At 33.5% G+C, this 11781-nt stretch overlaps 2 protein-coding genes across 2 annotated transcripts; one reads left to right on the forward strand and one right to left on the reverse strand.

Annotated features, from left to right (window-relative positions):
- Nucleotides 1–3718: 3718 nt before the first annotated feature.
- On the forward strand, nucleotides 3719–6902 carry LOC108326937 (uncharacterized). Its single transcript, XM_017560565.2, has 3 exons — nucleotides 3719–4244; nucleotides 4589–4954; nucleotides 6082–6902. Exons 1-3 carry the CDS (start codon nucleotides 3945–3947, stop codon nucleotides 6724–6726), a joined length of 1311 nt encoding a protein of 436 aa, XP_017416054.1. The 5' UTR covers nucleotides 3719–3944; the 3' UTR covers nucleotides 6727–6902.
- A 1083-nt stretch (nucleotides 6903–7985) lies between these two features.
- On the reverse strand, nucleotides 7986–10621 carry LOC108327700 (UDP-glycosyltransferase 76F1). Its single transcript, XM_017561388.2, has 2 exons — nucleotides 10022–10621; nucleotides 7986–9006 (listed from the first exon to the last, which is right to left on the reverse strand). The coding sequence occupies exons 1-2, from the start codon at nucleotides 10491–10493 to the stop codon at nucleotides 8096–8098; spliced, it is 1383 nt and encodes a 460-aa protein (XP_017416877.1). The 5' UTR covers nucleotides 10494–10621; the 3' UTR covers nucleotides 7986–8095.
- Between the last annotated feature and the right edge of the window lie 1160 nt (nucleotides 10622–11781).

An 11781-nucleotide genomic window follows, 5' to 3' on the forward strand; every position in this document is an offset into this window, starting at 1 on the left:
ATTATCTAGAATGGTCTAACCATATTTCTAATTTTGGTCATTTTTAAGCGGTTATATACAATGTAAAATAATTATATTTATGTTTTTTGTTTTGTTTTTTTATTTATGTTGAGTAGTTAGATTAGTTGGAGAATTACTTTAATTATGTAAAGTAATCTGTTTTTCCACTTTCCCCATTTTGCTAGGTTTTCGGAAACCCTATTTAAGATAGGGATTTCCTTTGTTTTGTAACAAAGTTTCAAATAAGCAATCAGAAAGTTTTTTATCTTTTCTCTTACTAATCATGTTTTTTCTCTTTAGCATCTCTGAACGTATTATGTCTCTGTGTTGCGAGTCCTCAGCAGCTTTGTTGCCTTCGAGTACCATATTCAATAATTTATTGTCTAGTCAAGTAACAATGGTGTTTATAAAGACCCAATGAGGTGAACATGAATTATGTTTTCATAACATTATAATTTAAGGTATCTTGGAAACTCATTTGAAATGATAGAGTTAACTTTCTCAACAATTTATTTCGCTTACAGATTATCAAAATCCAACATCACTTAAAGATTTTGAAATCTATTCATTATGTCTGAATTTTTTTAATAGTTTTAAATTTGATAGGCACCACCTCTTAATTTATTTACATTTTTCTATTTTATTAAAAGGAATGGTGAAAAATTACAAAATATGTTGGTAAATTATAAAATTACATATTTGTTTTTAGAATGGCGAATAAATTATGTAAAGACTTTTCAATTTTTTTTATAGAAAATACTCCTTATTCTTCAAAGTGATATTTTTTAGGTTTACATCTCTTCAAGGCCGAGAAAGATTGTGTCTCCAAAAGATGTTTTGACGTCCAAGTTAGTTAAATGTGTCACAAAACCATTAATGTTGTACTAATGAATATAAATCATTTATCTCAATGATTTTACTATTTATAGGGTAATTATCACATTTGTAAGCTCTCACCTATATAGGTCTATGTAGGCCTAATGACTCATTTATCTTACGAGTTTGTTGTTTGATCTAAATTTTGTTAAGTTAGAGAGTAAAACATCATTAACTTGTTTAAAAGATAGTTGAACAGGTCGACTTGTGACCAGGTGGTGGTGGTCATATAGTCTAGCTTATGGTCGGATAGAAGCAGTCAGACAAATCGACTTATGGTCAGGTAGTTCATCATTAGTCTTGGTAGACAACACATAATTCTTGGTAGACAGCACGCAGTCCCAATAACCAAAACTTGGTTCTGGTAGTCGACACTTAGTAGGCGGCACTCGGCTCTCAACAAGCGACACATAACACTCAACAGACAACACTTAACTTTTAACAGGTAGCTTTAGGCCTTCGACATAGTCCGCACCAAACCTTTAGCTATAGCGCTAGATTCTTGACATGCAACACATGATCTCACTGAGAGTACCTAAGTTTTGGCAAGTAACATTTGATTTTCATTAAGTGACACTTATAATGTATTATGTACTAAGTTTTCATAAGAAAATATTAATGTTGATAAGGCAAAATGATACTCAATCATATATACAGTACAAATAAAAATATTTAAATTTAATATATCATTAATAAAATTGAAATAATTCCCCATATAACATATTTAAAAATAATACATAAATATGTGGTGCATGCCTGTTTATAGATATAATATAGATCATATGATATTTATTTTTCTATTGTATTACTCAATGGATTTTATTTTAATTATATAATTGTAATATTGTTTATCAGTCTCGCAATTGAAGCTAAATTTAACTTTAATAAAATTCACAAGTTAGTTAATTAATAATTCTAGAATGCAACTTCCCATTTACACCTTATTGGGGAGCTTATAAAATCAATTGGCACTGAAAAAAATAGCTATGATTGATAGGAATATACACATATATAATATTTGGTTCGTGTGTTGTGCAATCTAGGGAGATTTGAGAGGGGGAGATGATAACCTTAAGAAAAGAATGTAATTTAGCTTAAGAAGTAAATAAATAAAATAAATAAAAAAAAATAGGAGTTGTTGTGAGGGGGAGATTGTTACGTCGTCGCCAGCTCCAACAGACAATAAAGATTATGAAGAGAACGTGCATGGCATGATTGGAAACGACAACAACTTCTTTTGTCGGTTAATACATCCTCGTCGGCTAAACCCGATGTGTATTGCTTCTCCAATGGACCACTTTATTCATTTTCAGGATCAATCATCTCAAATATCAACAAGCTACACCTCACATGTTTCTGCCCCCTACCACTCCAATAATCCTCACTTTCATTTCTTCCTATTATCCTCTCTTCTCCATCACTTCAATTACAATTTTCAATCTTCGTTTCTGCCATTTTTTACCTACATACACTCTCTGTTTCATTGCTGTACTGCGTCTGTATCATTTTCCTATGCTTCTATAGTAGTCTACGTGGGTAATCATCATCTTACTTAATATCGACTTCGGGGGGATGCATGCATGTTTACAAAATATATATTATGTACTATTTTATGTAAGGTAGCAACATTTGATTCCCTACTTTGGATCATCTGTTAATCAAACTCATTAACATTAAAACAAAGCAAAATGTTTTTATAATTAGACTAGTTGATAATTCACTTTTAAAAAATATTTTAATCATTAAAAAGTTAATTTTGGTATTTATAAAAAAAAGAAATAAATTGAAAGTAAAATAAAAGATATAAATGTGTGTAAAAATTTTTAAGTGTATTAAACAAGTGTTTATCCTGGTGAAGAGAATTCATTCAGATCTTCCTCTGATTTCATCAAGGCTAATTAAGGGATTTCTTCTGTCATCTTCACTACTCATCCTTCAAAAACGAATTATTTGTACACATATTGTCGAAAGAGAAAGTATCTGAATTATTGATTGATTAACAAATTCGGTGTATATTTACTATCACTGAATTAGTACAGAAAAATAATATAGAATATCAATTTGTGTATAGTTATGTTGAATAGTTTTGTGAAGAAGACCTGATACTATTAAGCTTCGAATCATATATAAGTGCAATAATTAGCAGTACTGGGAAAAAAAATAGAATTTATTTTTATATATGGTTCTAGTACCTCTCAAATTCTCCTATGATTCGATATTCATAAATTATTTGGAATGAGAGAGGTTGAAAATTGAAATGGAGCCCCTCCGATTGAGTGATTAAGAAGAGTCGCAACAATCACTCAAACTTTATGAAGTCCCCGTTACTCTCAAGTTACAATGTATCATATTATACTAACTCATCAGATAATTTTGATCCTATTTCGTTACTCAACAAATTGATAACGAATTTGACTCGTCCTTGCTGAAGACACAAATTTTGAGTTGAACGGTAAGTTAAAACATTGATGTGAAACTCTACCAACGTACCAAACTATGGATCTGTGGAGTTTCACTTCTCCACCTTTCTACCATGTGAAAGAAAAATGAAAACAAAGACAGTGACAGTACATCTAAAACGTAACAGCCTTAACAGTTCAAAATCGACAACCTAACTTAACATGCTCCCCTGAGAAAAAAATAAAAAAGGACTAACGTGAAATTAATGAAACCATATATACATGTCACCATCAGAGATAATTTTATATTAGAAGTTAATAATAAGCTTAATTAATGAGTCTCCTATTTAATTTTGTGTGAAAGTGTGAATTATAGAGGCGTGCAGACACGACACAGACACAGCGGACCACGTTAGAAACTAGGGGGACCCTCCATGGTTTGGTTGGCAATCTTTTCCAAAGTCTCATACTCAATACTCCTCATACTACAACTTCCTATCATTCTTCTTTTATCTTTCTATTCAACTTCCCTCTCTCGTTAACCTTCGCTACCTCAGTTCTCATTATCTATGTTTTTATCTCCAAACTATCTATAATCTACCTCACTCGATTTTCTTTCCGGAATCACAAGTACAGACACATACAAACACGTTCCATTAGTTCTCTGATATGAAGAAGCTTTGTCCCAATCTTGATCGCGAGGATGGGCTCGAAACCGTTCTTGAAGTCCCTATTCCGGAGGAGACTCTCACCCACAAGAGTGGAACCACCAAAGCTTGGCACAACATGAAGAACTGGATGAAGCCCCACGCTGAGTCCAGATCAAACTCGACGTCCATGGCAGCAGTTTTTGGAGGGAAAAACACAGAGATTCAGCTTTTGTTGGGTGTTGTTGGAGCGCCATTAATCCCTTCACCCATCGCCTCTGACAACCAACCCATCACTCGCAGCATTAAAGACCAACACATTGTCAGTAACTTTTCTTTCACTCTTTTTCAGTAGATAACAATTCAACACGAAACATATACACAGTTAATTAAGTATTTACACTGTTATTTTCGTTCAATCAGAATAAAAGTTTTCATTTAAATAACCTCCGTAGCCTAAGTACTCAAATGGAATTCTAGCTGCGATTCTGATTGAAGAACTACAAATTCTAAATTTTTTCCAATGATTCAATACGGTGATAAAATAAAAGATGGAGAACGTTTTGTTTCATTAAAAAAAAATAGTCAAAAATCCCTTACTTGGAGGAAAAGTAGTTTGGTCTCTGAAATTTGCGATGTTTACTAATGGCTTTATGTGCTGTGCAGGAGGTTTCGATGGCTAAATACATAGTGAAGCAGTATGTGGCGGCGGTGGGAGGAGAACGTGCTTTGAATTGTGTGGACAGCATGTATGCGATGGGGCAGGTGAAGATGGCAACAACAGAGTTTTCTGCTGGAGAAGGTAATGTGAACAGTAAGAAGGCGATGAAAGTGAAGAATTTGCAGATGAAGGGAGAGATGGGGGGGTTCGTGGTTTGGCAGAAGAGGCCAGAGTTGTGGTGCTTAGAGCTTGTGGTTTCTGGGTACAAGATCAGTGCAGGGAGTGATGGTAAAGTGGCATGGAGGCAAACCCCTTGGCACCATTCTCATGCTTCTCGTGGCCCACCAAGACCTCTTAGACGTTTCTTACAGGTAATCAGTAGTTCTTCAAAGATAAAAACAATTTTTTTCAAAAGGGGTACATTGTTAATTTGTATGGGATATAAAGGAGCATGCTTAATTATGACTGTTTGCACTGGACACCATAGAGCAAGCTTAATCATGATTAGTGTATGGAGTAGTAAAAAATTGAATCATTCTACCAGAGGAGTTATTCTTCACTGATTTTGATGGACAGGACAAAATTGCCTCTCTAGGTTACTATAATATCAATACCCTAAAGGATCCCTTAAGTCTAAACTAAACCATGCTTAAATGCTACTTTTTTTTCTTTCTATACTGTCTTTCCGTGTTTGGTTTGTTTCTCCTGAGCTCTTTTCCCAGTTTTCAAGTACTATTTTTGAACCTCCTCAAATAGTTTTGGCCCCTTTAACATTTGAAGGAAAGTGGAGTTGGTTGTTGTCAGCATCCCAAATGAAAACATGCCAGCAAGGAAGAAAAGAAGTCCACGTAACAAAGTGCTTTCCACTTTCTAGAGGAATTGGCAAAGCTGATTTTCTTTCCTTATGCTTTTCCGTAGAAATTTGCGTCCTGCATCCCCTCTCAGAACCAGAAGGTCTAAACTTTAAGTTTAAATAAAAAAAAGTCAACACTCTACAAAGGGAACACGGGAAAATCCTCCCTTTAAAAGTCAATTATAAATTTTTTTCCAAGTTAGTAGTTGCGACTAGGACAAGTCAACAATATCCAAACTTTTCCTCCGTGTGTGTGACAACCTGTCCTCATCCGTTCCGAAGCTGTTTTATTCTTTTGCCGGGAACCCTTTCAGTAAATTAATGTGACCACCGATTGAAAAGTTTGTAGTTGTTAACAGTATAATTTACCCGTTATCTTTTCATCATAAAGTGAATTTTAACATTTACTCTGCATAAATTATATCATAGGATTTACGTGAAATTCACAAATAATAGAATATTGTAAAGAGAAAAGCAGAGTTATACTAAAGACAAATGAACACATTGCTTTTAGATATAAAACTAAAATCGTGTGCATGCTTGGATTCTCTTATTAGATATCAAAAAACTACATTGCAGCAAATTCAGATTTTGATAATGAATCATAAGGAGAAACGAGGAGGATCTAATACTTGATTTAAACAGGGTCTTGATCCAAGGTCGACGGCTAATTTGTTCGGCAACTCTATCTGCATTGGAGAGAAGACAGTGAACAACGAAGATTGTTTCATATTGAAAGTGGAAAGCGAGACGTCGACACTGAGAGCAAGGAGCAACAGCAACGTAGAGATAGTTCGGCACACGGTGTGGGGGTATTTCAGCCAAAGAACAGGTTTATTAGTTAAACTAGAAGACTCTCACTTACTAAAACTAAAGTCTCATGAACACGAGAGCATATACTGGGAAACCAACATGGAGTCTCTGTTACAAGACTACAGAAGCGTGGATGGCATTCAAATAGCACACGGTGGCAAGACTTGGGTGTCCTTGTTCAGGTTTGGTGGGGGGCCCGAGACACATTCCAGGACACTCATGGAAGAGGTTTGGCAAGTTGAGGAAGTGGACTTTAACATCAAAGGGTTGTCCATAGACTGCTTTTTGCCTCCTAGTGATTTGAAGAGAGAGGAAGATAATGAAGAGGAAGCAGAGTGTGGTGGTGGGGTGGTTGCAAGCAATAATGCCAAGTTACCCTACAAGATTCGTTCGGCTTCTTTTAGGATCAGTGCTTCAAAAGTAGCAGCTGTCAACTTGGATGATTCCTGTACCAGCGAGAGCGACGAAGATTTGTAAATCTTTGCGTTCCTTACATATTTTTTTTTGTAAATACTGGGTACATGTTCGAGTTTGTAGTTGAGCTGTGAATCTGTGATTTTAGTTTAATCCTTCCTTCTATTCTCACAGCAAACTACCTAGAATAGAAGGAAACAATTTTCAACACTCAATACAAACTTCTACTTTTACCTTTTTCTTTTTTTCCATCCAAGGGAAATATCTGCAATGTGAATAACTTACAGACAAAATATTCTAAATAATCATAAAATTAACTTCAGATATCGGTTTCCAATTGGGATTATGTTAAATTTTCTGTCTACTTTGTGTTTTTACACGATTATATCTATCTAAAAAGTTTTCATGGCACTGGGCCACTTGAAAGGTAAGACTTGTACGGAAATGGAGGCTATATATTATATTTTTTTAGTTGACTGTATTGATAGGTTACCTAGGATTCGTTTCGGACTGTTTTGTAGTGAATAGAGCTAGTTTGATATTCGTTAGATTTCCTTTAGATTTATTTCTGACACAAGCATGCGTCTGTTATTTGTTGATTTCTCTTGAATAAAGCTATAGTGCTTTTTGAACCTCTGGATTTTTGGCTTTGATGGTTTTACTTTTTACCAATGTGTTATATTAATATTTTCCAATGTTTCCAAACGAAAACCATCCATTTTTGTTTTTGCTTTCTAAATGCACACATTTTCCCTCCTCTCCTCATTCTAATTTATAATTTAGATTATAATTTATTAAATATCTTAAATAATGTTTTTTATTCTACTTAAACTTTTACACACTCATCCTCAAGTTATTCATATCCACCAATTTCAATAAAATCCTTAATATATTTTTCCTTTCATCACAACATCAATTACATATATTTCTTTTTGTTATTTCATTTAAATAATATATTATATTTAAAAGAATGCAAGTCTAAATTTTATCAAATTAAATTATTTATGAAACACACATTTAGTCATTTATGTTCTTTTTTTAAATATTGTTATTTTTTGTTTATTCTTTTATCATGTAAAATGTCTAATAATAAATTTTGACAACTTTATCATGTAACTGTTATTTAATATTTTATTTTAAAATGTATATAATTATAGTTTTTTAATTTAAGATTGAAGATAAAAAGTGTTATTTGACCTTACATAATTAAGAATATAATTTTTATTTTTTTATAAAAGAAATGTCTAATCAATATTTGTGACAATTCATCCCAACAGGATATGGACATGACAAACAAGTTATGGTGGGATTAATCCGTGGCGTTTAACTGAATAAAATTCGACTATTAGCACTTCCTTCTGTCTATCTGTGCCACATATATATACTGTTACATTCTGCAAAGAATGTGGTTTATTTATTAATAGTAAAGAAATCAGTGATCACTAGATGCAGAAGATGCCACTGATAATATGTCACTAACCAAGCTATCAAGGAAACAGTGAGATGAACCACCTTCTCGCAAGCAAGCACTTGCCTTTTCCTTCAAATTCAAAGCATTCTCTCTAATCTCCTTCGCTCCATCCCCAACCATTACTTTTTGAATAGTCCTCTCTACCTCTCCTCTCTCTAGCTTATTCTCTAGTTGCACTCCAACCTTCCAAACACTGCTTGCAAATTTGGCATTCACTTTTTGGTCTGCAAAACATGGCATACAAATCATGGGAACCCCTTCACATATGCTCTCCAAGGTTGAGTTCCAACCATTATGAGTCCAAAATGCTCCCACTGCAGGATGGCTCAGAACTTGTTCTTGAGGAGCCCATTTCACAAAGTAGCCTCTTCCTCCCAAATTCTCTAGGAACCCACTTGGCAATGCTTCAAGCCATTCTGAATCACGGATTAACCCAGGTCGAATCACCCACAAGAACGGTTGCTGGCTGTCGGATAACCCCCAAGCTATCTCCAAGAACTCATCCTCACTTATTGATGCAATACTCCCAAAACTCACATAAACAACACTCTTATGTTCTTGTCTGTCTAACCAAGACATGCAGCTTTTGTCTGGAGTCAACAAGCTAGCAGAAGAAGCTGAGCCAGTAAGCAAGAGTTTGTGAAAAGGGCCTATAGGGTATATTGGTATGGAAAAATCTTGGCGCAGTTTTGTCAATGCAGAGGATTCCAATTCTTCAAATGTGTTCCAAATAATCCCTGAAGATGCTTTGCAATCCTCAACAAAACGACAAACTAGATTGTAGAATGCCTCGGGATCATTCGACTGATACTTAGGAAGATCTTTCACCTTCAGTGGTGGGAAATCAACCACAGACTCTTCCAATCTAGATTCTGAATTTTCGAAATCAATAAAAGTAAACACGAAAATTTTAGGCCCGTTCATCTGAAGGCATGTTGCTTGTATTTGCATTTTAAAAACAAAATAAAACATAAAAGTAAAATGACATTTTTTATCATAATATCTATAAAATTGAAGCAAACATTTAATTGTACTTTTAGCCCTTGGGATATTGGATTGTGTAATTTCCGCTCCTCAAATCCCAGTTGCATCAATTAAGTCTCTCAAATTTTCTCCAATTGAAACCTCCTCCTTCTAGACTTCAACCAATATTTAAGCTATTAATTTCCTCAAAATAGAAAGGCATCTCTTTTCTAGCTCTTTACTGTCAAAAACAATATATATCCACACAAGCATAACACGGAGTTAAGTCAATGTTTAGTTTTTTACTAGGTACACTATGTTTGGAAAATGACACTCTTAGAATTCTCTGAATATGTTTCTGGTGTTTGCCACACATTGTGTCAATTATACACTTATAATTTATAAACTCGTATATTGGCTTTTCATCTACAAAACTATAAACTCTACTATTAAAACACCATTTATTTTCTAAAAACCACTACATTAAATCTGACAAAACTCTTAAATAAATAAACAATCTAATTAAATCTATCCCATTTAAGATTAATCTAACACACTACTCTATCTACTCAGGTATGACATATGACATGTTCTGGTTAAATATTAGACAAAATCAGAATGAAGGAACTTGATTGATAAATGGGAGAAAACTCGAATGATTTAACTGTATAGCTGTATTTCCAAAACAAATATCCATAACTTGGATAATCCTCATTCGCATGAAGAACAAAAGCCTAAACTAGTTCAATAAAACAAGGATTCTCCTGAAAACTAGTTTCTCATTAACAATATACAATAGAAAAACTCTTTACCCAACTTGCATCAGCCAATCAACAAAATCACGAACACAAGGAATTTTCTTATCTGAACCAATCGTGTTTGATAAAATAAAAAAGTATAAAAAGAGAAGAAGAAGCAAGGAACCTTGTACGGGGAGGTAGCCCTTTTCTCTTAGGAGGGGAAAGGAGGCAAAAACAAGGAAGGAAGATGCTCCACCAGTTCTGAGCACAAGGCGAGGGAGCTTAAACTCATCGCAGACAGATCGAGTGAAATGAAGAGCAGCATCAGAAATGAAGCATGGAACAGATTGAAGAGAGTTAGAGAGCAGCGAAAGCAAGTATTCCTTCAAAGGGTGGACGCATCTGATGTTGATAAGGTCGGTGAGGTTAACGGCGTCGAGCGTGGCTGTTTCTGATTCGGATAAGCCATCGGGGATGGCGTGGAAGGAGAATTGAGGGTAGGAAGTAGGATCGGGAGAGTTGTAAAGGGTGTGAAGAATAGTGATGGAGAAGCCCTTCGAGAAGAGGATTTGAGCGAGGTGGAGTAAGGGTGTTATGTGGCCTTGTAAGGGTGATGGCATCAGCAACAATCTGTGTTCCTTCTTCTGCTCCTCCATTTCTGCCCTTCAATTCATGTAACCCAGTGAGAGAGAGAGAGTTGGAGTTTTTCTTATCTTTCATCCCTTTGAACTTTCTTCCTGCTTATCTGCATCATCTTTGACTCAGAAAATCTGCACACAAATTCATTGCACTGTTTTCAACAGTATACTTTCTCCCAAACATAATAATAATTTGACATTTTGTTTTTTTCACAGTATTTTAACATTATTTATGAGTTATTACGTTGATTCAAAATTTTTTCAAAATCTATAATAATAATATAAATATTAACATGGATCAATCATATAATAATAATGTTAAAATGTTATAAAAGAAAATATTATCAAATATGTTATGCTCTCCGAAAACTTAAAAGGAAATTCGTGGGCAGTTTACAAATATTTTGTTTTCGTATATCAAATTAACTAAGAGAAAAATAGTCGTTGGTTCCATTTTTTTATTAAATTTGGTTTTCAATCTAATTTTTTTAATGGGTAAATTAATTCTTTAAATTTTTTTAAATCTATAAAATTGAATTTTATATTTAAATTAAATATTTAAGAGTCTTTTTTATCAAAACTAGAAGAAAGACTACATTCAAGTGTTTTATCTATTTTAAAATATAGAAAAAAACAGTTTTAATATATATATATATATATATATATATATATATAAACCTTTGAATTATATCATATATAATCCTGATAAACAAAAATGATAAAAGTTATTTTTTTTTGCCAAATTACGATGTATTTATCCAATTATCACACAAATTTCATATATTCTTAGCAACAAAACTAAAGGATTTTAGTTATCTTTTAATAAATTTTCAATAGTTCATTGTTTCCAACTAATGTCATTTATAGTTTACACAAAAGCTATTGTAAACGCATTTTTGTTTTAGATCAAGATGAATTTCAATTTGCTGGTTGGTTTTTTAGCTTCTACGTTTTCCTTTTCCTTTAATATTTTTGCATATGCATAATAGTTACAAGTATTGAAATCATTTTATTATTAGGTTTCATTTTTTATTTCTATATTTTGGACTTTTATTTGTTTTGGTCTTAATATTTAATTTTTATTCAATAAAGTCTCCTCGTGTTTTAAATTGATTTAATATGATCTTTTTCATTAAATTACCATCTCTGAATAATGGTGATTGAATTACATCTCTGAACCACGTAAAGAGAATTGCACTACCTGCCTGGTAAGCAAACCGCACAGAGATACAGTGCCAAAGCACACCACGTGACGAGCCTTCACAAAACTTCAAATGATTAATGCTGATTTTTGTGTCCCCAATTC

Source organism: Vigna angularis, chromosome 2 (genome assembly GCF_016808095.1).
Source record: "Vigna angularis cultivar LongXiaoDou No.4 chromosome 2, ASM1680809v1, whole genome shotgun sequence".
NCBI classification, from domain to species: Eukaryota; Viridiplantae; Streptophyta; class Magnoliopsida; order Fabales; family Fabaceae; genus Vigna; species Vigna angularis.